Here is a 26,281-nt window from a genome sequence, read left to right as displayed (position 1 = left end):
AGCATGTTAGTGTTTACTGTGGCTGGCGCTAACGCTCAGAGGGCAGCGAAACAGCCTTTTCTGTGGGAATGTTGATCGCGTTCCTGAAAATGTACTTCTCTTTTGTTTATTTGTCTGTGTTGCTGCCCAAAGTTGTTCAGGGTTCTTCTGGGACTGTATTGGGAATAAATGAGGTGTTTTAGAGCTGAGACAGCAGATGTATTAGAAGGTGTTGTTAATACATTGACTTAGACATCAAATGAACTGAAAACGAGTTGAGACGGACTCTGTTGTACTTGGGCGATCCAGGGCCAGCTCGTGAGTCTGTAAATCAGCACCATGTTACACTGTGACAGCTTGACTAACATGCATTTGCTATTTGTCATCAGTGGCGGCGGTCATTAAGCACATGTTCCCCAAAGAATCTTAGTGATCGTGTGCCCATTTAGTCTGGGCTTCTTGCCGCTGTTCCATAAAGGGAGTTTGCAGTAATCCCAATTTTTCAAAATAGAAGAAACTTGGATCACTTGTCTCCTGGGAAATGTGAACTGTAATAGCTAATATTTGTATCATTTTCATGATGTAGCAGATTTTGTGCTCAGCACTTTTATCATCTCTGGAGGAAACCTGGGGGAGAAGTGTTATTATCCCGGTTATACAAAGAAGAAACTGAGGCAAACAAGAGGTTCAGTGACGTGTCCAGCTGAGTAATATGAATTGAACTAAAATTCAGGCAGGAAACTGAAGTTCCCAGAATGAGGAATCCTGTGCCCAGGATGCTAGTTCTCCTTAGCATCCTCACACTGAAGGCGCCCAAGGCTGGGCACTGGCGAGCTTGGGATCTCTGAGCTTCTTCACTGCGCTTGCAAAGCCCCCACTCTCAGGGCATGGGTGACAGAGACTTTGTCTCCCTTCTCACCCAAAGAAAGAACAGTAAGGACTCCTGTGGCAGCACAGTGAGGCTTAGGACCGGGAAGGTGGTCTCTCAGGGCCCAGGCTGGAGATCACCCTGGGGGAGGACAGGGGTCGGGAGGGGAAGGAGGAAGAAGAGACATAGGTTAGAGTTGGAAACCCCTGCTTTCAGAACTGAAGGAACTGAGGCAAGCAGAAGGGACCATCGAGAGGGGAAAGGAGCGCCTGAGGTGTTGGGGAGCAGCAGGGCTGGCTGGGCTCAGACAGAAAGGGCGACCTTGGAGCAGCTGCCAGCTCTGCTTAGGGAATGGGCTCCGTCAGGTGCGTAGAGGCCTCCAGATCAGAAGGAAAGAAGACCGTGATAAGGTTTTGTGCCCACATCACCTCGGGGATTTGCAGCCCTACCTTGGCTCAGTCCCAGGGGATGCTGGCCAGGGTGGGGATTAAGGACACAAACGTTGCACAAACACTCGGCCACAGAAGTGGCTTAGGAGCGCCCAGCGTTCCTGCTGACTATAAGAAGTTTCATGTTGCTCTGGGATATTCTCAGCCCTTTCTTTCTGGAGGACAAATTAACTAACTTCAGAGCAGTGTGGTGTTGGTCAGGAAAAATCCTTCCAAATGAGAGAAAGTTGGAATCCCTTGAGAGATGAGGGAAGAAACCTTTATATTCTGCTTTATTTAGTAATAGTAGTAGTGAACCTGAAGAGATGATATACTTTTCCTGAAAATTGAAGATAACGTGTTACAATGTGAAACTCTCAAGCTTTTCAATATATTCTTTTTTCCCCCCTGAGACTGTTGGGGTTAAATGACTTACCCAGGATCTCACAGCCAGAAAGTGTTCAGTGGTCTAAGGGCAAATTTGAACTCGGGTCCTCCTGATTTCAGAGCTGGTGCTCTACCCACTGCGCCCCCTTCAATATATTCCGTAATAAAAGTAGTTTCAGAATTTTTATTAGTTGTTGCATTGTTTTAGGAACTAAATGGCAATTAAATGCCTTCAGAGCCAGAGAGATTTGCCTTAAGAAATGTGTTCACAAAAGTGAAATTGGACCTCGGAGGAGACGAACAAGATTTAAATCCCATTTGTGTTTCTCAGGTCCGAACGAGGTCGGTTGGGGAGTGTGTCGCCTTTTATTACATGTGGAAAAAATCCGAACGTTACGATTTCTTTGCTCAGCAAACCCGATTTGGAAAAAAGAAGTACAATCTTCACCCCGGGGTGACGTGAGTATTGCCATTCTGTCTAAGACGGATAGGGAGATCGGGTGTTTCCACATTCATCATGATCTCACGTTGATGTCGATAATTGTGTCTTCCGAGTGACTTAAGAGTCTCTAATGAACGACATGAGTAATAGAAGTTGCATTTTTACCTAAGCTGGAGGAGGTGCAAGCAAACTTTAAGGCCATGGGGAGAAGTACATTGAACGGTGACAGCTGTGATAGTTTGCTCAGCTTTCCTTGGGAGGGAGGAGGGTTTAAAGATGATTTAAAATCACAAGAAGCAATAGTTAGGAGTAGAGAGGAAGTTGGCATTAGAGTGTGCAAGGGCAGCTGTCCCAGGGAGGAAGTCGCTCTGAGTCCCTGCAGAAAGTGATATGGGGGAGATTGTTTTGGGCCCCAAGGTTGCTGTGCAGAGGCAGCGGCATTGTCACATGGATGAATATATGAATTGAACCTGGAAGAAAGGGAAGAAAAGCAGGGAAGTCAGCTGGGGGCCACAAGATGGACTCGGGGGAGGGGATGAGGGTCTCACCACAGTCAGGGCACTGCTCTCCCAGCACCTGTGGTACTCGGGGAATATCCTTCACAAACCACTCTAACCTTGGACTGGAATATTTCATAGAATTCACTTTGGGTGCTAATATTATCTATCCTTATGGAAGTAGTTTCAGACAGACAGGGAAGTGACTTCCCCTGATCCTAGAGCTGGAAAGTGGCAAGTAGGGAGCAGAGCCCCAGTCTCGCCTGTTCACTAAGGGGGTGCTGGGAAGTGGATGGGGAGGTGATCCTGCAACCAGGGCTCTTCCCAGGGGCATCCAGATATCCAATTGACCGAGGGAAGAAATGGAAGTGGGCCTTTCTGCTCGTGCATAAGCTTCAGACCGTATAGAAACTCAGGTCTCCTGGGGCCACACATTGAAATATAAATCCAAAATGTCCAAACAAGTAAAAGTAGCGTCAAGTCTCCGTCCATTGGTGGTTTTCTAAACCCTGTGGTCTGTGGGCCAGGGGGATCATTTCTGAGCCCTTCTGTGGGGTGCTCTCCCTTCTTTAGATTTCTTGAACCTCTTTGCTCACAGGAACCCTACTGGAAATTGTCTGGCTGTGAGATTTTGCCCTTTAGTTTGTTTGGTCAGTGTTTGAGATTTCTCTTTGTATTGCGATGTAAACTTGTGCCCAGTGTGTGAGGAGATTTGGCTTGGGTAGCCTGAGTCACTTGTGCTCCTGCAGCCTTTTGTTTTTCAAATGTGGAATTGCGCAGCCCCGCTGCTCCTGGGCTTTGTTGCTGCTCTCTCATCCTCGTCTCTGGGACTGAGCCCTTGATGCTGGCTCTTTGCTGCTATAAATACATACAGCAAGGGACATTTTGTCCCAAAGGAATATTTCAAAATGTAAGCGAAAAGCCTCATTTGGTCCCTGCATACTTACTTTCCAGAAATTACAAAATGTGAACCTCTATTTACGAACATATGACTTGTTTGATCAGAATGACATCCGAGCCTCCCCGAAGCCCTCCAGCTTATCCAACGAAGGCCGCCAGCCTCCTCTTCCCCGGGAATCATTTGAGCCATGGATTTCAGATTCGGCCTCTTGTCTGACGCTGATGATAATCATGTGGTGAGGCCAGAAGGCCAGGCTTGGGGAGGAAGAGGACCTGCCTCATTCCCCGTGGCTTCTCCAAACACCCTGTTGGCTAACTACCCACACCCTGGTGTCCAAGGGCCAGACCCCCGTGGCTGGAGTTTGTGAAAGGCCATGGCACTGGACATCACCTTCAGCCGCCGCCTCGTGTCTTTCCCTGCGTCTGGGGTCTGATGCTTGGGGCAGCCCCTTCCCCTGGTGGAGATTGTCCCCCTTGTCTGTATGCTGGGATGGAGCCTCCCTGAGAGCTTGTGTTTTTCCTCCCGGCCAGTCCGGCCTTGCTGACCCTCGGCATCCTCCCTGGCCCACACTCTTTCCAGTCACACGTCTTCTCATGTCGTGAGTGTGAGAAGTGCAGCCAACGTGAGCCCCCCAGAAGTTTCTGCTTGGACCCCATCCTCTGGGCCTTAAACAGAAGGTCTCGGGCCTTCCCAGCCCTTTCTTGGCCTTTTAAAACCACAGCAGCCAGCAGAGGTGGGCAAGATTCTAGGGCAACTCCGGTCTCTCTCTCATATCATTTCATCTTAAACAGTTGGGTTAGAGTCAGGACTCCCGACTCCCTGCCTCCCGACTCTAACCCTAACCCTAAATGCGCGCTGCCTCCCGACTCTAACCCAACTCTTCCTAAATGTTTTCATTACCTTAGAGCAAATTCAGTTGCTCTTGCCCTCCCCGCTTCTGAAAAAGTCTTGTGGGAGCAGGTTTGGGGGTACATATTATAGGTGTGTTGTCATTATATTACAGCCTGAGGCCTGTGTAGACTCCAAGGGGCAGTGGCGAGCCCCGGGGGGAGCGTACGGAGGCAGCGCTGCCCGGAACATTCTCCTAGAGAAGTTTATGCCCCGTGGAGCTAGTTTTTCAGATCGTTTAAAAACAGAGTTACCCAGTGCTCAGTGTCCTCCCTCATCACAGGTCTCTGAGGGGTCCCGCTATTTTTAGCTCTTCAGAGAAATGTCTGATTGTGGTCTTTTTCCCCATGGTGGTTCAGTGGCAGAAGTGGCAGAAGCTCTGCGCCTGGGAAGACTGGCCTTTGCGCCCAGCCTCAGACACTCAATGGCCGAGTGAGTCTGGACAAGTCCTTCACCTTGCGGGGGACCGTGAAGGTCACATGGGATCATGGTGGTGGCGCACTGGAAATGCCAGCTGTTATCATTCTCCACACCCACTGCCCCTTCTTCCTTTGGAGTCCCTCACCCGGTCCTTTCACGTGGGTGACTGGTCCCTCCCAGTCCCACCCTTGCCGCCTCACACCTGGACATTCCATGGGCTTCTCTGGCAGGCCCTGAGCCAGGGAGCATGGGTGCCCACGTGTGAGTCTGAGCTCGACAAGGCCAGGTGGGTCAGGTGGGCAGGCCGGTATGATCTTCACCTTCCAGAGGAGCAGGCGGAGGCTTGGGGAGCTCAGGGACCAGTAGGGTGCAATTGGAACTTGGCTGCTCTTTGCACCACTTGGTGCTGCCTCTGGCTCACTTCTGCCCATTTTAGGGCTAAGCGTGGCCGGTCTCGTCCTTTTGTGGCAGGTCAGAGAAATCTGTCATCAGATCCTATTTTTTTAGTCAAACCATGTCAGGCTTTTTCTCCCCGACCCCACATGGCGCAGTGGCAAAGCTCTTGGCTGTTGCAGCTTCTTTCCTGGATATGCTCCAAGTTGCGAGGGGGCCGGCTGCGAGCCTTGTGTCCCAGATGTCATCTGACTGGGGTGGGCTCTGAGGTGACATTTGCCTTGTAGACCAGGTGTTATGAAGACCCAACGGTGATGGGATTGCAGACTTTGACTCGTGTGCATAGAGCTGGCTGGGCCTTTCTGGTGGGAAATGTTGCCTCCCTGCCTCGCTAATTTGGTACACAAGTGAGAGAGATCCCGTTTTAATCTAAGTGTGGGACTTTATATGTTCCTCCTAAATTTCACCTTAATAGACCTGTGTATTTTTCTAGCCTGATGGTCAGGCAGCGGGCTAGCTCACCTGGCTCAGGGTCAGGGTCCAGTGACCCAGGAGAGGATCTTTCGGGCAGTGTATGGAGCCTACAGACCCCTAAATAATAATTTTAGTGAACAAAATAAAATAGAACTTAGATGTATGTATGTATGTATATATATGTATATATATATATATATATATATATATATATATATATATATACACATACACATATATATAAATTATATAATATAATATAAAATTATATATAAATTACATAAATATAAATTGGGGCAGGTCTGGTGGGTCATGGAGGGAGCTCTCTGGGCCACAGTTTTTCCATCTTAAATGACAGAATTGGACCCCAGTGGTCATCATTGCTCATGGGACCTTGGGCTCCAGTGTATCCTCCAGCATTTGTCCCCAGTTATTTTCCCCATTGCCCTTTGGGCCCTATTCTGTCCCTGGTCTGGGCCCCTCTTGCCTGCCTCAGTTCTGCTGATCTCCACGCATCAGGGCTCAGGTCAGTCCCACAGCAGCCCCTCTATCTTTCTCTTCTGCCTTGCTCCTGTACTTATGGTCAGGAATCCAAGAGTTTGCCCTGAGTTTTTCTCTGATTTTTAGACCTAGAAGGTCTGGAGCAGATGAACCTGGTCCTCTATTCCCATTTTACAGATGAGGGAAGTGAAGGCAGAGGAGATGGAATGGCTGTGGTGCTCTGTGCATTTCACGTTGCCCTCACAGACCTTAGGATTCAGTAAGAGAGGGCCACGAGCTCTGCATGGAGAGAAAGAACCCCGTCCCCTGAGGGAGAGGAGGTGGGGGAGCAGACTTCAGGTATTATTGGGCCATAGAGCAGCAGGAGGCAGGTAGGGCTTGTCATCAGTAAAGAGACCCTGATGTTCCACAGCAGCAGAAGCTTCCCATGGCTGAGCCTGGGCCCTCTGCAAGGTCTGGAATGGAGGGCGCGGTGGTGGGCTACCCCGGTCCTCAGACAGCCTCCCTGTTAAGAAGGGCCACGTGTTTTTAACATGGTTGTTTTTTTTTAAGGGATTACATGGACCGGCTCTTGGACGAAAGCGAAAGCGCCGCCTCCAGCCGGGCCCCCTCGCCACCTCCGACAGCCTCCAACAGCAGCACCAGCCAGTCAGAGAAGGAAGACGGCACAAATAACAGTAACCAGAACGGTAAGCAGCCGAGGCGCCCGCATCCGGTTGGGCTCAAAGGGGCGGTTTGGATTCCCTGGACAGGTCATGGGTGCCCCAATGTGGGGACCAGAGCCCTTGGTAGAAGGCCTTCCCCGGGTCTGGGGGCCCTGACTGTGGCAGGAGAGCTCGCTCTCTGACTCTGGCCAAGGTTCAGGGTGCTGATCCTCAGGTGATGTCATTGCCTATAGAAACACTTTCTAATCAGGAACCTTTCAGATGTGTCTCAGTGTGCTCCTGGAGGAGACAGAGCTTCCCACACACACAGGGACTGCTTCTCCACACTAGGCAGTGGGTATGAAGGCCCAAAGCCTCCCCCACCCTCTGGAGGGGCTGTGAAGCTGAGGGCTGGCCCCGCCAGCATGGGAGGTTCCTCGCAGCCAGGTCCTCTGGTGTCCCAGCCCCGTCCACCCTCAGCTGGGTCACAATGCAGCTGCAGGTAGCTGGGGGCCTCCCAGCTTCATATTCTTCCCATGTAACCCTCTTCACCAGGGGCACATGAGACTCCAGTGAGGTGACATTTATAAAGCCCTGGACCGATCTCATGTAAGGGTCACCGTGATGACGATGTCGTTCTGTGTCCTGAGTTCTGATAGCCTCGTTCTGGGCTTGAACGCTCACTGCCTCGTGCCTGGCTCTTCCTGGGCCTCTGGGCACCCATGGACGCGGTCCCTGTGGGCAGCCGAGCCCCTCTGGCCAGGTTCCCGGAGCCGGCGCTGCAGGCCTTCATCCAAAGTCGGGTGCCCCCAGAGAGCAGGCCGTGGCCCTGGCCGATGGTAGTCGGGGCCCCCTGTTGGAAGAAGCCTCGTTGACGGGCCTGGGGACCACACTGTTTGTTCTTTGTCCACACTGGCGGCCTTGAGCACATTGGATGGGCTTAAAGTCCGACACTTCAGTCCAGGGCTTGATTGGCCTGGACACGTGGCCTTTTTTTCTCAGCATCACATCAGGCTGCGGAAAGGGCTTTTCCCATCAGAATGTCAGAGAGAGATGCGCACGTGGGCGCGAGCTTAATTAAGTGCCTGCGACTTTGGCGGTTAGCTGGACGCAGCGCTGCTCTGGTTTCTTGGCCCTGCAGGTTTTCAGAGAGTCTTGCCACGGTCAGAGTGACCTCGAATGATCTCTCCTTGTGCTTCCTTTGCTTAGGCATAGCCTCCAACGGCCCCGCCGAAGTCTCCAGCAAGGATGAAGTCAAGGTGGAAGGATTGCACATGAACGGGCCCACCGGGGGGAACAAGAAGCCCGTCCACGCAGATGCGGATACAAACGGCTACGACGCCGACAGCCTGGCTGGCGAGCTCAAACTCGCTCACGTGGCCACCAAGAGTGAAAGTTATTTTGATGATAAAAGCGAGAGACCCGCCAAGAGGCGAAGAGTGAGCAGCAACGGGAGAGAAAGCCCCGGCTCCTCAGAGTTCTTCCAGGAAGCGATCTCGCATGGGAAGTTTGAGGAACTGGAAAATCTAGATGACTAAATGTGAGGGCTGTTTTTTATTCTTTGGAGTAATTTCTGGTGCGACTAAAATTTTCAGGGTTGATGGGTTACCTTAAGTTGATTTCCTTGAAGCACTCAGTTGAAATCTGACATTTTAAATTGGATTTTAATTTTTTGTGAGTTCGTATTTCTGCTTTGGGCAGACTTTTTTACTTCAGCTGTTTTAAAGACCCTTTTAAATATTGAGAACTCCTATAGTCAGTGAAGGCTGTACATTTATCTTTAACAACAGAGAATCGTATTACAGAATTTTAGAGACGTATTTTAATACCAAAAACCCTGTTATTCTGAGATTGTGATTTGGGGAGGGTGGAGGGGCGGGGTTATATGGGAAAGTGGGGAAGGTTGGTTTGTATTTAATTTGAAAAATCTTCTGCTTAACACCAGCTTTTCTGCTGTTTTTTTTTTTTTCCGTTTTTTTGTTTTGTTTTGTTTTGTTTTTAATGTCTAGTAGACCAGAAAATAGACATTGCCATTTTTCTTTTCCATACAAATTGGGTGTCATATTACCGAGGAAACCCTTATGAATCCTGAAAGTTATGCTAGCATGATTTTTTTATATATAGAAGTTAAAAAATAAACCAAGTCAGGTTTGTGTATGTACAATTGTTGACATCAGTGATGTCTTTCATATTCTTATCTGGGCTTAAGAAATACATGCTGTATTTTTCCAGATTCTTTGTAGCCTTTGGAAGATTTTTACAGAACTTATGTCTTGATTGAGCTGTCCTTTCTTAATACAAAAGCTTGTATAATTTTCTTAACTTGTACAGTTGGTAAACTTTTATGAGAAGAGTTGATATTCTGAGTCTGTCAGCTTCATTTTATTTTGCTAAAGTCTTTTTCTAATGAATTTTTAAGTGTTTGTGTAGTATCTGAGTCATCTTTTCTTATTCAAATGGTTGAAGCATTCATAGAGAATTATGAGAATCTGATTTTTCTAATTTCTACTTTAGGACAAATCGTGAGTTTCGAGAATTCTGAAGTGATGCATGATGCTTGTATTGCACAGACTTTTGCATTTTGTTTTCCATTTTATTTTTGCGGCAACAAGAGCTTAATGTCAGTTTAATTAAGTGCTTAACTTTAATTCAAACGTGTTGGCCAGAGTCCTGCTCAGTTATTTTTATATACATATCAAAAGGAGACCCCATTTTTTGCATTGAGATGAGCACGGAGGGAATGAGAAGAAGTGGTTCTGTTGGTGGGAATGAAAGGACGATGACTTCTCTGGTCATTGGAAGAAGTGTGAATCTTTTGTGGGTAGGTCACCTCGATATCATTGATTTTACGCAGGAAAATAGTAGTTGGAGAAAGCGTCCGACCTTCCCCAAAACAACTCTACCATCTTCAGTTTGGGGAGGAGTTTTTCCTCCTGATGTTGAGATCCAGAGACTTTATTAAGTAGCCATCAGTACAGAATGACAGAACAGAGGAACCTTGGAGTCTTGCTGAAAGGACAGCTGGGTCTTTCTGCTTTACGCATGGGATTCTTGCTGAAAACAGTCTTAGGCAGTGGGGGATGGGGGGCCACCTAGACACTCCTGTACAGACTTTTAGAAGTAATATTGCTAAGTACCACACCGATGTATTATAAACCCCTCCTCTCTTCATCTCTGGTGGCCAGCAGCACAGGAGGCAGGACCAATGACCCAGCCAATAGTCTGTGGTCCTTGGAATGGCTCCGTCTTTGCCCAGACCCGAGCCTACGACAAGAGCCCCTGGCCTTCCCGTCACAGCTGCTTCCCTCACCGGGGTGAACAACCCTTTCTTCTTCTTCCTGCCCCAGATCAGTGTTAAAAGCCATTTTAGAACAGTTTCATTTCCCACGGTGGACGTTTGCAGGTTTTCCCCAGAGTCTGAATGGTAGCGTGTGTGGAGGAGAGGCCTCGAGAGGTTGGCGACCTAACATTTCCATTCCTCAGGAATGGCGGTAGCTTTAGCAAAGGGGTCGCGATCCATATTCTTCGTCAAGTCCAAAGATGGTCTAAAGAAGGGTTCCGAGAGAAGGCTGGTGCTATGTGTCAGAGACCCATTGTCACTTTGTTTTATTTTAAGAATCAAACGCATCTTTGTTTGCAAGTTTGGGAACAGCGAACTCATTTGGTGGGAGAATCTAGAAGTAAGTTGTCCTCGGGCCCGTCTGCAGCTGGGGCTGTTGGGCCTGGGTTCAGAGGTGGCTTTTTACTCTCACAGTTTGAAGGCGTCCCTAGAGGACGCCATTCCATGGGGTGCTCTCATGGCGGAGGCTCAGCTTTTCCCGAAGAAGGATTGAATTGTATTTTCCTGTTTGTGTTTATTACAGGTATTTTACATGATATTTTTTTTCTTGTTCTTCAGCATACAGCCACTATAACTTGAGAGGTCATTGCACTATTAGTACTTTAAGATTTTTAGTAATGTCATGAGTTTAATTTGCCTAAGTAAAATTCACTCTGATCCAGAACCAGTTCCACCTTGGTGTGGCGCACGGTGTCCGGGCAGATAAGGGCCAGGAAATGATGTTCTCTTTTATGGAGTTCTTTGAAATGTTTGCAGAATCAGAAATCCGGTTCAACAGAAATCTTTGGTTGAGCTTTAAAATAGATTTGAAGGGATATTTTGAAAGACTAGGCATTGAAAAATTATGGATTAGATTTTTTTAAATTCCTGCATAGTAATTTTGCACTGTAAGTAATTTCCAGTTCTCTCCCCGATCCCTGTCTGCAATTCTGAAAAACTTATTAAAATATTTTTTTAAACATGTCCTTGTGTTAACCAAATTCTGTTTGTATTTTTCAGTCGACTTTAAGAGGGCTTAATTCTAGATGTGATGTTGTGAGGGAACCTCTCTCTCTGGTCTTCTCCTTCTTGGGTTCTTACAGGTGTTCTTCATTTGGAAGTTCATTTTGAAAGTTTTCGTCCCTCTTCCTTCATCCCCTTTCCATCAATACCTCAAGAGTTGTAATAGATAAGGAGAGGAGCCCCTCCCCAGACTCTGCAGTCGAAACACAGATCCCAAGAAAAGGAAAGCTAAGATCTTATGTCTCCAGTATTGGGGGGGAGAGCCCCAGTATCAGCAGGGTGACCTCAAGAGCTAAACTGTGACAACAAAAAAGGGAGGGGGGTGGAGACCGAATAGGAACTAAGTCCACAGCCCTTAGTCCCAAGCTTCTTAAACTGTGGGTCTCCACCTCATATGGGGAGTCATGTAACTGAAGGTGAGGGTGGCAAAAAAAATTGGCAACTGTAAAAGGTCTTGGAATGCCCCCAAAATCAAACAATGAATCCAAGGCATTTCTGGCAGCGCTAGCTGGTGTCGTGTCTTGTTCTGAACATAGAACGCGTGCATGAACGCTGCCAGAAACACCCAGGCGCAGATTGAGATGGGGCTGCCTAAAAAGTTCTCAGGTGGAAAGATCATGAGTGGGAAAAGGTGGTCCGTTCTACACCTGGGAATTAAGTGGCTGCCTTTGAAGACCCTCTTAGAGCAAAGAGTCCATCTCTAGACTTCACCCCTAGGTTTGCCTCTGGGCAGATTGCCGCCTGGCTCCTGGGTCTGCCTCCCTCCTCTCTAGCTCAGTGTGGGATTCCCTTCTGTGTTCCTTGAAGTCCCACGCCCCATCAGGTGGCTTTTTCAGAACCCACCTGGTCCCACCCCTTCTTTCTAGAGGCTCAGAGACGACCAAAACATTGCCAGAAGATATAAAAGACCAGACCCCAAAATGCACTGGCAAGGGGTGGGGAGGGGGAAAGAAGTGGAGGGGGAGAGAAAGGGGCGGGGGAAAGAAGGGATGGAGGGGAAAATAGGATGGGAGAATTTGAGGGACAGATTACCAGGGTTCTCAGAAGCTCTCATCGAACCAACGTGCAGATGAGGGCTCCTCCCACTCTGAGGTGAGACTGAACCCTCTCTTTGCGACTCTGAACACCGCACCACAACTGAAAAGGGACCGGGGACAGGGGGATGAAGAAAACTGGGAACTCATTTTGAATTTCTTCAATCTATTTCCTTTGGTCTGATTTGGGACAGTGTGTTCAGATCCTTCCCTTCTTGACACTTCCTAAGCCCACGAAATGGCCAGAATGAGTAACATTTTGTTTCCTTGCTAACTGTAGGACCAGCTCTGGCCGACACGTTGTATTTGGCCTTTTCTGATTCATTCAGAAATGACGTTTACGTTACCGTAACTCCCTTCTCATCCATGGGGGCAGAGAGACCGCTCCCTTACACTCCATTCGACCTGGATGTCCCCCAAAAGGAAACACAACGCGTGTTTTCAGGAGAAAAGTATTTATTTGAAGCCCATACAAAAATACTTAAGCAGGCTCAGTAATTTTCTTTCACCATGCCCCGATGTACAAATCTCTAGCCTGCAGTAATACCTTTTTGTTTCAAAACACAAAATGGTCATTTTTGTAAATAGAATCTATATTGAAAAAAATATTTCCAGGAGATCAACAGCATAGAAAACATATGATGGCATCCATTTTATTCACCTGCCCAGTGTAGACAATAATATCATCTGGTTTCTGGCACTGAAGAAGCATCTATTTAAGAACAAAATCATCTTAAAAAACATTTTTCAGGGATGAACAATCTAACTAGCAATTTCTTTAAGGACAAAGACGACATTGCAGAAATCCTTAAAAATGTAAAGTGACGCAAATTTCCGACCCCAGAGGCCAGTAGCCAACAAGAAACCCGACCCGAATGTCCGCCCCCTCTAAAGCCCAAGCTCATCGGCTGACTTCTGCCCAGTGCTTGCCCAGCATCCACCGGTTTGTGCTGCTCTGTGCACCTGCGCGGACGGGACGGTTCTAGGCTGGCAGAGCCAGGCTCATTGAGAGCCTGGAGTCTTCCGGAGGGCAAACATCTAGAGAGAAATGAGCCCCGCAGATTCAGAGCTCAGCTTGTACTGAGTGGGGCCAGCGAGCTTCCCGGCAGAGCCCCAAATTCTGCCTTGTACCCACAGTGTGACCCCGGAACAATCACTTCCCCTTTGAAACTTAGTTTCCTCATCTGTAAAGTGGGGACGTCTACCTCACAGAGTTTTTGTAAGGACCAAAGGGGACATAGGTGATGCTCTTTGCAAACCTTAAAATATGAGCCATGATGATGAATTCTGCAGGACCCCAACTTCACCAAGGCTCCCCCAACTCTCAGAGTGTTTGATAGCTTCCCTTTCAGGTGCCAGGGTGGCAGCTTTTAGGCAGCCCCAGCAGAGCATGGCCAGAGTGGGCTCAGCGACCCCATCTTGGTGACTAACATCCTCCCTCCAAGCCCCAGAGGCCATTTTGTGCTCACCCAAAGCCAGCTCTGGGCATCAATTTAAATGGAGAAACCCTGCCAACCACCAAGCACAGCTGAAGTTCAGAGAGAAAGGCCCCGGCCCGTTTTACTGACCCCAACAGCCCGCGCTTTACTCGACGGAAAGGGTCTAGAGAGGGGCCACAGACTCGTGTCACCCTCCCTACATTTAGCTGATTACTCCAAGGTCTCAGAGAAAGGACAGCAAATCATGAGCTAAACCCTACATAAGGAAGGAAAGCAGGTTTTCCCGAAGTTCTCAGGACACAGACAAGTGCAGGAAGGGGAGGGGGGGGCACCCAGTTTTCCAAAGACGGATGTGGCCACATAAGGACAAGGACACAGTTTTGCAAAGGACCCAGAGAGCAGCCCGAAGAGAAGGTGTGGAGGCCTCAGGGGCCTGAAAAACCAGCATGAGGGAAGGAATAAGTAGGATGGAAGTGGAGTTTGTTGCTCAAGTTCACTTGGGGCTTTCCTGGCAAATGGCCGCCTAAGATGGGGCCAGAAGGGGGAGCCCAGATGGCGGGCAGCTGGACTAAATGGCTGCCGAGGTCTTTTCCAGCCCCGTGACTGATTCCGAGCAGGTCACCCTGAATTAGGCGATTAGCACAGAAAGGCATCTACAAATGGTCTCCAGCCTCTGCTGGCAGCTATCCCGCCCCAAGAGGATTGACTCGAGCTGAAGCAAAATTGGGCTGGCCCTGTCCATTGGTTACAGTGATAGAAGTTCAGATCTCTGCCCACGGCTCGCCTTAGTTTTGTATAGCTCCCTGGCCAGCTCTGTGCCTCAGTTTCCCAGTTGTAAAATTCGATAAGGCTTCTACCTGCTGAAGGAGTTAAGTCAACAGGTCACAACGTGGTGTATTGTTGGGCCAAAGTCTGGACATCCTAAAAGGCACATGGGATTTCAGTTCTGGCCATTCCCTAAGTTATCGTAAAATGACCCGTTTGCTACTCGTGGGCCGCGGGAGGGAGCAGCGGGAGAAAGACTTCTGAGTAAGTCAGAACTGAAATGCGGGCACTCACCTTCCTACATAACAGCGCTCCAACGAGAGCCCGGTGCCGACAGACACTTGTTGACTGGTGTTAAGTGGGAGGGTCCAGCAGCCAGGGAGAGCTGGCGCCGGAGTCCGGCGTGATGCCAGCAGGGCAGGGTCTCCCCTATTCCAGACGGGGAGCCCGGAGTCCCCACATCTGTGAGATGAGGACTTGGAACAGCACCTGCCCCACGGGGCGTCGTGAGGCTTAAATGACATGAATGTAAAGTGCCGGGCAGCCCTTCAAATGCCCTCGAAAAGCCAGCAGCCACAATGACTATCGCCCCGGCCGCCGAGAGCCTCGGCTCCTAGTGCACATGCTCGCCCACCCTCCTGCTGCTGGAGGATTTCCATTCTTACATAAAAAGGGAGGCCAAGACCCCTTAGTATAAACCACCTCAGACCCTAAGAGTAATTGCAGAACCTCCGAATTGGAGACTCTCCCAGCCTCAGGCAGGAGTCCTCGTGCGTCATCTCTGAAAGCGAGGAATCCAGCCTTCTCCCAGACTCCTCCCGGGCCAGGCCTAATTATCAAGAGGTTACTGACCTTAAGTCAAAGCTACGTTCCTGTACCTTCCACCCTCAAATACCGGCAGATGCTTCCCAGGCTCTCCCCAAGTTTTCTCTTCAGCAGGTTGACAGTTTTCCATTTTTTTAACTGCCCTTTAGTCGGCCCTCCAACCCCATGACCACCGTGCTTTCCCTTCTCTGGAAATGCTTCGAACTCACAGAATCTCCAGATTTAAGAAGGATTCTCTGAGGTCCGGACCCTGCCATTTTAGAGCTGAGTGACAGGCCCAGAAACGATTTGCCCAAGAGCTGATAGATGAGCTCCATAAATGGAAATCCCAGGCTCCCTAATAACAAATCCAACAATCCCCAAACTTCTCCTAAAATCTAGAAGCTTATGAAATTGACCCACTACCCAGCAGTCCTATTGTTAAAGCTAAAGGAGACCACCTCAATGCAGAAGGAGAAGATCCATTAGCCAGTAGGGCACAGCCAACCGGAGCCCCTGTCTGACAGGGAGCCGTCTGTCCTGCCCATTCTATTGGGCGTAAAGATTGGCACTGTCCCTGGTGGGTCAGGAGGTGGCCTCCCAGAGCTCGAAGCGGGGATGTGGCAGCATGGGGAAGCCCACCAGGTCGGTCCAGAGAGCTTCCAAACCTGACTCGGGGTTGGGCAGAGAAGGGGCCAAGTTCTGGTGTAAGACCGAGGAGCGAGTCAGCGGGCCGATCCCAAGGGAAAAGCTTTCACCAGATCCCCCTCATCGCGTCCTTGACGGAAAACCTGACCGAGCACCTCGCCCACCTCATGTCAGAGAGAAACATAGTAAGGCCCCAAATGAGTAACTTGCCCCAAATTATCAAGTAACAGAAGCATCAGAGCGAGGCTTGGAACTAGGTCACCCACCGCGGGCTTGTTCTTGCACGCTCTGCGAGCTAAGAATGGCTTTTACATTAAAGTGGCTCTTATTGGGTGTTCGAATGAATACTCCTAAACGGAAAAAGCGTTCTTAGCTTGGAGGGCCAAGAGTGCCCGGACGCCCCGGCGGTACCGGGGGGCCTTTCCCTCGGCCCTGCTGCACTTCCTCAGAGGCGGCTGTACCCAAGCCCGCGGTGGGGACCCCTGGGCACTTACAGGTGGGCACTCCCAGGGAACAGCCCAGACCTGCCCAGCCCCTCAGACCTTCACCAGAAACTGCACACGGATTACTGCCATGCAGGTGGAGACGCCCAAGGAAAAGACGCAAAGAGGGAATGGTGGCTGAGCCCGGAAAGCAGAGAGGAAAGGGGCTGCCCACTCCCAGATGGGGGAGGGGGATTGCTCTTGGAGGAGGGGCATCTTCCTCCTCCAAGTCACTCACAGTGGCCAGAGCAGAAACGGGGCAGCTCCTCCCAGGGCTTTCTGGGGTGGCTCGGCCATTCGGGCCTCGTTTCCCTAGAGCCGCCCAAGGGAAGGGCTAAAAGCCCAAAGCCCAATCGTCCCAGACGCTTCCAAGGCTCCGACTCCACACGTGATGGCTTCTCTCTGGTGTAGGAAGAGGTCGCCCAGATTGTAGTGACCAGCCTGGGGGAGGGGGGAACAAGGGAGAGGGGAAGAGTTCTAAGAGGGAGCTGGCAGGAAGGGGCGCCCAGCCCGGCTGCAGGGAGCACGAGGGACTCCCAGAGGCTCTCGGTGTGTGCCAGGTCTGATCGCGGCGCCCCTGTCCTCGGGAAGAGAAGGCGGAGGCCGGACGCCACTTGCTGTGGACAGAGAGGCCCGCGGTCAGAGCGGGAAAAACAATAAATTAAAAGCCAGATACGCCGTCTCTCAGTCTGGTATAAATTAATGCAAACTGCAGAATTAAAATAGAATCAACTCTAAGATTCGTCGTAAAAATGTAAAAAGGCAGCAATCTTCAGATGGTGCAAGGGCCGGGTCCGAGCGCTCGCTGGAACCAGGGGCCGCCGGCCGTAAAGCGGGTCTCCGTGGCACTGCCCGCGTGCAGGGTGGACCGCTCAGGCGCGGAGCCGCGCTCACACGGCGCCTTTCCCTTTGACATCCAGCTTGCTGCTCGTCTCCGACTGCTTACTCAGCTGCTCTTCCGTGAAAGTGATGTAGGAATACACCAGGCTCCCGGCAATACTGCAAGAGAAGGAGGTCCGCAGGGATCAATAACCACAGTCCTTCCTGACCAACCAGGACCCGGCCTAGGGGGCCGGGGGACCCAGAGAGCCCAGGCTCCTCTTCCCGAGTTCCAATATGGCCCGAGACACTACAGCTGCGAGATTCTGCCTCAGTTTCCTCATCTGTAAAATGAGCTGGCCGTGGAGTCAGGAAGATTGGGGTCCTACCTGGTGGTCCCGGGGCTCTGGGCACTCTCCAGGACACTGGCAGAGCAGGTGCCCACCGGCCAGGAGGGAAATCTCACTCATCTTACCCTTTGTTGCTTTCTGTTCAGTCATTCCCGGCCCTGCCCACTCTCTGTGACTCCAGTTGGGGATTTCTCGGCAAGGCTTGGTATCTCCTTCTCCAGCTCATTTTACAGATAAGGAAACTGAGGCAGTTTCATTTTCACTGAGGCCCCTCATGGAGAGGGGCTCCCGTGTTCTAGTGGACAGAAGCGGCCTCTGAGGGCTCTGGGACTCGGGTCCTAATCCTGACGCGCGCTGGTACAGTCCCCCCTGCCCGGCCCCGCAGCCGCTTCATCTATGGTGACTTAGTCTCTCGGCAATGGCCGTGTCTACATCAAAAACCCAAATACCTTCTCGGATCCTCCCACGACTCGAGGTGCGGTTTCTGTCCCCATTTCTCAGAGGAGAAGGCGAGTATAGGAGGTCCCGGGTCACACAACAGAGTAAGGTCGGAGCGCCGAGCAGGCGCTGCCCCGGCCTCCCACGGGCACGAGGGCGGACCCCAAAGGGCGGCGACGCTGCCCTGTCCGTCTGCCACTGCGCTCTATTCGCTCCCTGCGCCGATCGCCATCCTTGCAGTGACTACAAGCTCTCCGAGGGCGGGGGCCGGGGGTGCAATCGGCAAAGCCAGCCCGGGCCGAGCGCCGGGGACAGAAGTGGCCCAAAGCAAGCATCGGGGGCGGGATGATCGGAGCCCGACCCGGCCTGGTGCCAGCAACTTTTCTAAGCGAGGTCCCGGGGCACGATTGACTAAAGCAAACTCCCCGCCGCGCCAAGGAGAGCAGCGCACGGACTCGGTCCGTGATTCGGCCCCTCCGAACGAAGCTAACGTCACCGGCGGCCTCCGCGATTCCTTGGAGTTGGCAGACTTTGGGTGTTTCTGGATCCCGCGGCTCGGGCGCAGAGATGGATGGCGCTTAATAAACGCCCCCCGATTGGCCGGAAGATGGCGAAAAGCCCCAAAGCCCAGCCCCCCCTCTGCCTTCAGCCTCCTCCTGCCTCTCCAGCGCTGCAGTGGGAGCCTCTCTCCCCTATGGGATTATGAGTTTCTTCCAGGCAGAGCGCGCGCCCCGACGGCAGAGCTGTCCCCCAGGAGGGAGCCCGCGGGACCCGCCACGTTTGCAGAATGGAAAAGGAAGGCAAAAGTGGGGATGAGGCTCCCAGGGGAGGATCTCCAGCCCCGGCTCTCCCAGCAGGAAAGCCGATTCCGGGCTCAGACCAGTCCGAGGCAATCAGAGAACCGCCTCCCCGGGAAAGCCTTAGCAAGCTACAGAGACTTCCGCCCCAGGCTCTCAGCATGCAAAGCCTCTCCCCGGGAGCCTCGGCCTCCCGCCAGGTCGCTCCGCATTCTAAAGGAGCCGCCCGGGCAGGGCCATTCCCAGAGTGGGGCTTCAGAAAGCAGAGCCCCGCGGAGGATCCCGGGAAAGCAGCGGCCCCTGGGGAAGGGGGGAGCCTTTTTTGCATTCTCATTGGGATGCCAGCGCCTTGGGGGAAGGAATGCCTGCCCCGGTTCTCTAAAGGCGGGTTCGGAGCCTGTGGCAGAATTTAAATAGCCCCAGAGTTAAAGGGCTTCAGAAGCTCGGCGCAGGGGGGAGGTTCCCGCCCCCCCACAAGTCAGAAGGAGGAGCAGGAGTGAATGCGCGCTAAGGGAGGAAAGGAGAGAGACCCCCCCCCATTAGGCATTTTAGGGAATTCTGCTTGAGACTCGCAGCTCGGGATAAAGGGGCTCTCACCGACGCCCGCCAGGCACCCTCTTTCCAAGTCCTGCTGAGGGAAATTCTCCGCTCCAACACAAATGCTGGCTGCGGGGGGCGGGGAAGGGGGCAGGGAAGGAGGAAAGTAGAAAAAAGGGACCATTGTTTCCTGTGTGCTTAGGGTCCAGGCCGGGGCCCAGGTGACATTCTAAAGGGCAGAGGGTTTTCTTTTCGGGGCCAGAGCCTGGGGCCACTCGGCCATCTGAGGCGTCAGGAAGCCGGCAGCAGTTCTATTCCCTAACTCTGCAGAAGCCCCGCCAGGGGAAAGGACTTTGCTCCCGCTCGCCTTTCCCAAGGTTCACCCGGCATTTTACTACCGAAGCGGCATCTGGGACAATCACCCGCTCTCCCTAAGCCTCAGTTTCCCCTAGTGAAGAGGAAACTCGTGGAAGGCAGGGACAATTTATGTACTCTTAACCCTAACACTGGGGTGGGCATGCAGTAGGTGTCTACTAAATGCTTGCTGAATTGGATCCAAAAGGGTGGATTTTCCGGCTCCGGGTCCAGTACTGTTGTGGGAGTGGTCAGGGGAAGAGTCTGAAAAGGCTCTCGGGTCAGTGCCAGGAGCATCCTCGCTCCTCCTCTCCAGCCAGCACAGTGACATCCCGAGATCCCAGCGTTAAACCCAGAAAGGACACAAGTGGTCCTAGCACCCCGTCCTCAGGCTGAGGAGGAAGAGATTCAATGACATCTTCAGGGCCCTGAGTGTCAGAGGTGAGATTTGAACCCAGACCCCAGATGCACAAATGTAAAAGGCCACCTAGTCTGAGCTTTTATACATCTGGAGGGTCCCACGCCCTTTGGTCCCAGTCAAGGTGTTTTCCCTTGTACCAGAGCTCCCAGGGGATGCACCTGCGGTGAGGAATGGGAGCCTTGTAGACCAGGGGCCAACTCGGGCCAAGGGGGGGAGACAGGAGAAGGGACCATTGAGAGGAGCAATGCCGTGTCCGGTCTGGCTAGCTGCTATTCAGGAAATGGGGGCCAAAGGGGAAAGAAGCTGCTCTCAGATTAGGAGCCTTCAAATTGCAAAGAAGGGGCTGCCTTTATCCAGGAGGCAATGGGGAGGCACAGCAAGAAAATCATTGGCAGCTGGTCAGAGGAGAGAGCTGAGGGAGAAGCGGAGGCAGGGAGGCCACTGAGAAGGCTAGAGCAGTGTCTGGCTGAGAGCTGAGAAGGGAAGGACTGACCTAAGAGGTCAGCTGTGAGAATGAGGAGAAGGGGGGCTCAGAAAAGGGCTGTGGATGGAGAAAGGAGGAAGTGAGAAACCAATTAGGTTTGGGGAGGAAATGGGGAGGGGGGGGGGGCATGAGCCAAGCCTGGGATCCGGAACCCGGGGACCTGGAAGGTGGATGGTACCTAATGGAAGGAAGTCATGAAGGAGGAAGGGACTGAGGCTCTGGGAGGAGAGGGAGCCGGAAGATACCACTAGAGGCTGATGTTTCAGGTAAATACCATCCTCAGCACTGTTTCTTTCTTTTTTTTTTTTTTTTTATTATTTTTTTTTTATTCAATAGCCTTTTATTTACAGGATATATACATGGGTAACTTTACAGCATTAACAATCGCCAAACCTCTTGTTCCAATTTTTCACCTCTTACCCCCCCCACCCCCTCCCCCAGATGGCAGGATGACCAGTAGATGTTAAATATATAGCATCTGTTTCTTTCTTTCCTTTCTTTCTCCCTCATTCCTTCCTTCCCTCCCTCCCTCCTTTCATGGAGTGGAAGAACATCAATTTTTGCTCACTGAAAATAAAATTAAGTTTAAAAATAAGAAATAAATGAAAAAAATGTATTTGTGGCACCCCCCCCCATTGGAAGTGAATTAGTTCTTCTCTATCCTGAGACCCAGAGCGGGCATTTAATCTTTACTGACCATCCCTCACTTACAAATGCAGATTTCTGCCTCTTTTTTGTGACCCCCTCAAACACAACACCAAGGGCTTTACTCTTATTATTATTATTATTTTGGCAAGCATGATCTTACTTGCCCTTGGAGGACATTAAGTCCATGCCCAACCCTTTTTTAAGAGATAAGCAGCTCAAGCCAAAGAGGCAGCATCCCTTCCCCATGGTGACCCAGGTGGCATTTGAATCCAAGGCCCCAGGGTCCAAATCTGGCCCTGCTGCCACTTCCCCTAAAGGCACTATTTTATATTTTATAAAGACTTTAATGATATTTTTATATTTATCTTATATCACATTGTTTGGATTTCTAGTGGCCTTATAATCAGAACTCTACATTAACAGAAGAAGATGTCCAGGTCCAGAAGGGAAGAAGGGGGGAGTAATTCAATCAGGGGAAACTAGGCCCCAGGCTAGGAGCTCTCTCTGCTCCTCCTCTCTCTTTCCTCAAGCAGAACAAATCTAAGGACCCCGAGGATCTGGGTTCAGATCCCACCTCTGCCATTTAATGACAGTCTGACCTTGGCCAGACTCTGGGCTAACCCAGAAATGCCCCCGATCCAAGAGCCCAAGATCTTCTGGGACCCGCCAGTGAGCCTCCAAAGCGGGATTGGAACTCGGGTCTTTCTGCCCCAGCAGCCATCGCCTGGTTCCCAGCTGTTTCTCCCGACAGGCACCTATCCTCCAAAGCCCCAGGCTTCATTTGTCAAGACAGAGACTGGGGAACAAAGATGGCTTACCTGATATTTAGTCCAATGAAATTTGTCCACGTGAAAATATAGTCTCCACCAAAGACCATTCCAATATAAGTTATTAAAATATTCTGAAAGGAAGAAGAATCAAGATTTTCTTAGTGTGGGATCTCATTGCATCATCTCTTCATACAATTGTGTTTAATACACTCCTCTCTCTTTCCCTCCTTCCCTCCCTCCATCTCCTTCTCTTCTCTTCTCTTCTCTTCTCTTCTCTTCTCTTCTCTTCTCTCTCTTTCTCTCTCTCTTCTCCTCTCTCTCTCTCTCTCTCTCTCTCTCCACCTCCTTCACTTGGCCAGGCTCACTCCCATACATTGAATTACATACTCCATGAGACCACTAGGTGGCGCAGTGAATAAAGCATCAGCTCTGGAGCCTGAGATCCAACCTTAGACTTATCCCAGCTGTGTGACCCTGAGCAAATCACTTCCCTGTTTGCCTCTGCTGCCTCATCTGTAAAATGGGCTGGAGAAAGAAATGGCAAACACTCCAGTATCTCCGCCAAGAAAACCCTAACTGGGGCCACAGAGAGTCAGATGCGGCTGCAGACTCACACGTCCCTAAGCAATCCTTCCTTCTGCCCTTTGTGGATGATTGCTAATTCATGGTTTTTAAAAGGTAAAGGAAAAGAAAAGAAATATGAAATCACTTTGTAAATTAGAAAACTCCTGCGTGTGTGTAAGTGGTTAAGACTACTTTAATAGCTATTATTATTAAGAAAAATGGAATAGACAAAATATAAAAACAAAAATGGTGGGGATGAGTCACTGAAAAATAAGTGATATAGTAGAAGGGGCAAGAGAAGGAAAGAAGAAATAGGAGGGCGGGAGGAAGGAAGGGAGGGAGGAAGTAAAGAAGGAAGGAGGAAGAAAGGAAGGAAGGATGGAAGAAGTAAAGAAGGAAGGAAAAAAGGAAAGAAGAAGGGAGGAAGGAAGGAGGACGGGAGGAAGTAAAGAAGGAAGGAGAAAGGGAGAAAGGAAGGAAGGAGGGAGGGAGGAAGGAAGAAGGAAGGAAGGAAGAAAAGGGAATAGGGAAGAGGGGGGGAGAGGGAGGGGAGAGAAAGAGGAAGGACACTTAAAAGAAGCAGCAATAAATGCTCCTAGATTCTAACCAGAATCTCTGAGAATGGGTATGGAATAAAATATTCAGAGGCACTTTTTGTGGCAGGAACAAAGCCAGGTGGGGAAACGGTGATGCTGACATGGAAGAAAAGAACTATAAGACATGAGAATGAGGACTTCAGAGAAGCACAAAAAAACTTGTATGAACTGATACTGCAGACCAAGCAAAACCAGAAGAATGAGCTGTAATCATGGCAATATAACTGCAAAAAATACCGAAAAGCAGCAGATTTCAGATAAATTGCAGCAGCCAGGTGGCCCACAGTAGACAGAAGGTTAAACTTGAACTAGGAAGACCTGAATTCAAAGCCTGCTGCTCCAGGAACTTACTAACTGCAAGTCTGCCTCAGTTTCTCCATCTAGAAAATGGGGTTTAATAAATCACCTCTGTCCCAGTCTTATTGGCAGATCAAATGCAATAGCATATGTAAGAGCACTTTACTCACTTTAAAGCTTGAATAGGTGCTAGCTACTAATTAGAGATAAAGGCCCATCTTGAGCTAAAATAATAAAATAGCAGATTTACTTTTTTCTCAATTAAATTTAGGAATAACAGGTGCAGAATTTGTCAGGATATATTGGTTGAGATCCGGCAAATTACCTAAGGTCACAAAGACAAGAAACAGCCAAGAGGATTCAAACCGAATTCATCCCCTTTCCACGGTCCCACAAATTGGGAGAGGCCGGAGATACTGGGAATGGTACAAAATAAACCCCATCAACACCTGATCTGCTTCAATGGCAGATATTCCTTCCCCAAGGATGTGGCTGCTGGCACTTAACTGCTCCTTGGCTACATCACCCTCTGAGCCCACGGAGAAAGAAGGCTCGGGACAAGCCCGTCTCCTTCCCCAGCCCTGGGCTCCTAGCTCCCACTGTCACCTCATGGTGCTTAAAGCGGTCTCGTCACTGCCACGAGAGCTCACTTGAGGCTCCCACGAGATCTCACTTGGGGCTCCCATGGAGCTCCCACAATGGCGGCCATGGCTCTGCAGACAATGGGTTTCCAGCTTCCCGGGGCAGTGCACACAAATGACTTGTTCCTAGCTTAATTCAGAGCTCCATCCACGCCAACGCTCCATCTCCATGGTTTCCCCTCACAGCTCTTGTGGAGCTCCAGTCCCAGACCAGCTGCCCAAACGAGACTCCCCGGGAAAGCCCTGGAGGGGAGAGTCGCCCCATCCAATGCCCACCTTCCCTGGCCCCAGGAGGGAAACCGCAAACCTTCTTGGGCAGCAGAATCTACTGCCTTCCATCCACCTGGGCCTGCGCCTTTATGTCTGCTAGATCTTTTTTTGTTCTTCTATCTTTAAAATCATAATCGCCAGCACTTAGGTAGTGATTAAAGGTTTAAAAGTGCTTTGCCTGGGTTATCTCAATTGATCCCCTCAACTACCCTCCTGAGGAAGGCTGATTAACCCCATTTTACAGAGGAGGAAACTGAGGCACCCAGAGCTCGAAACCAGGGCACCTAATGCTCACCCAGCTGGAAACCATCTGAGGCAGAATGAAGGATGGAGGGATGGAGATTCAAATACTGAAGCGAGAAAAAAGACTATTAAAGAAAAGAGTCCACAAACATCAGTAAAAGCTACATGGAAGACAAATTTCAGCATCAGTTGTTTGCAAACTGTTGGCAGGTTTAGGGCCAAACTTGAGGGGGTCACCCAGGCTGCCATTGGGAACAAAAAGGGTTTCGGGCGGCCCGGCCCCCGAGGGAATCGGCTTTTCCAACTCACCTTAATACAGCCCACTATGGTGGTGGTCAGAGCGGAGTTGTACTGCGTGCAGAGCACCGTGGCGTACATCAAAATAAACCTGGAGGGGAAAGAGGGGAGCGTGTTAGCCTTGGGGGGGTCCATTAGCCTTTGGGGGGTCCATTAGCCTTTGGGGGGTCCGGCCGACTCCCCCCCCAACAATGGCTGCTGCTGCTGCTGCCCACTCACTGTGGGCATCCTCTGGGGGAGTGGGGGGGCCTTCATTAACAGGTTCCCAGCTAAGTCTAAACCATGGAAAGAAGCCAGGCCTGGGCGTCGGGGGCTCTGGGTTTGAATCCCACCTCAGCCCCTCAATCCTAGTGCCTCCCCCCATTCGCTGTGTCTGTTACTCCTGCCTCTAAGTGAGCTTTGTCCAAGCGTGTCCGCAGTCGTCTCTTCCCTTAGGTCGTAAGCTGCTTGCTCGGGTTGTAAGCAGGGACTGTCTTTTGCCTCTTTGTGTACCCCCAGAGCTTAGCCCAATGCCTGGCACACAGTAGGTGCTTAATAAGTGACTACTGAATGAATGTATTTTAGGGAGGCAGAGTCACTCTTCTACCATCACACAGTGTGAGGGGGGATTCAAAATCAGTTCTCCAGAGCCAGTGAGGCTGGGTCTCACGCCTGAACTCAAGTTTGGCAAAATCATGGTGTTCTAGCCCAGGGTTCCCTCCATTCTGCAACACTTGGACTTGTTGGTGAGGTTGTCTGTGTGTGTGGTTCAGACCGGAGAGCTCCCAGTGTGGAGACTCCATCCCCCAAGGCAGATCAGCCACTAACCTCACCTGAAGGGTTCTGAAAAGTTAAGTAATCCTAATAGTGGGTAAACACCTACAGCTTAAAGGCATGGAAAGCACTTTCTACATAGCACCTCATTTGATTCTGGCAATAATCCTGGAAGATGGGCGATATCACCATCCCCGTTGTATAGATGAGAAAACTGAGGTCCAGAGAGGTAGTCATTTGCCCTGAGTCACATAACTAGTGTCAAAGGCACTGCCTCCTCCCAAAGAGGTGTTTGTGTCTATTCATACTCATGAATATCATGTATTTACCGTATATCTACTTGTAATAATATAAAGTTAAATGTAATCATGTAACATTAAATATAATTATAAGTTAGATATAATTATAAGTATTTATAATCTAATATGGTTAACTATAATTATGATGAGAGATTCTGTCTGTGTGTGAGGGGAGGGAGCAAAATGAGACTTTAAGGAGAATCAGTGTGAAAAAGCCAGTGGCCCCACCGAGGGGGTCCCTTCGGAGTCGCCCCCAAACTGGACCAGCTGCAGAGCCACCCGCTTTCCCTTCCATCCCCGCCCACGAACACTTGTCCGAGCCCCGGTCTGACTTCCTCGGCGGGGAGAGCTAAGTCTCCCCACGGGG

The 26,281-nt window shown here is 50.5% G+C and overlaps 2 protein-coding genes across 7 annotated transcripts in view; one reads left to right on the top strand and one right to left on the bottom strand.

Moving 5' to 3' along the window:
• Window positions 1-11,125, top strand: part of MIER1 (MIER1 transcriptional regulator) — a 60,462-nt gene extending 49,337 nt beyond the window's left edge. For 4 of the 5 annotated variants that reach the window (XM_031968921.1, XM_031968923.1, XM_031968926.1 and 1 more), the window contains 3 exons: window positions 1,994-2,121; window positions 6,731-6,867; window positions 8,032-11,125. In XM_031968921.1, the coding sequence (XP_031824781.1) occupies window positions 1,994-2,121; window positions 6,731-6,867; window positions 8,032-8,360 (594 nt within the window). In that variant the 3' untranslated portion in view covers window positions 8,361-11,125. Of the gene's footprint in view, window positions 1-1,993; window positions 2,122-4,749; window positions 4,823-6,730; window positions 6,868-8,031 lie in introns of all 5 variants that reach the window. The other variant, XM_031968925.1, reaches the window with a different exon arrangement.
• A 1,633-nt stretch (window positions 11,126-12,758) lies between these two features.
• Window positions 12,759-26,281, bottom strand: part of SLC35D1 (solute carrier family 35 member D1) — a 53,187-nt gene continuing 39,664 nt past the window's right edge. The window contains exons 10-12 of one of the 2 annotated variants that reach the window (XM_031968927.1): window positions 24,875-24,953; window positions 22,003-22,085; window positions 12,759-17,335 (exon numbers count right to left, since the gene is read on the bottom strand). In XM_031968927.1, coding sequence (XP_031824787.1) covers window positions 17,227-17,335; window positions 22,003-22,085; window positions 24,875-24,953 — 271 coding nt within the window. In that variant the 3' untranslated portion in view covers window positions 12,759-17,226. Of the gene's footprint in view, window positions 17,336-20,959; window positions 21,104-22,002; window positions 22,086-24,874; window positions 24,954-26,281 lie in introns of those variants that run through there. The other variant, XM_031968928.1, reaches the window with a different exon arrangement.

The sequence above is a fragment of the Sarcophilus harrisii genome, chromosome 4, assembly GCF_902635505.1.
Source record: "Sarcophilus harrisii chromosome 4, mSarHar1.11, whole genome shotgun sequence".
Taxonomy (NCBI): Eukaryota; Metazoa; Chordata; class Mammalia; order Dasyuromorphia; family Dasyuridae; genus Sarcophilus; species Sarcophilus harrisii.
This window is presented reverse-complemented; position numbering and strand designations above follow the sequence as displayed.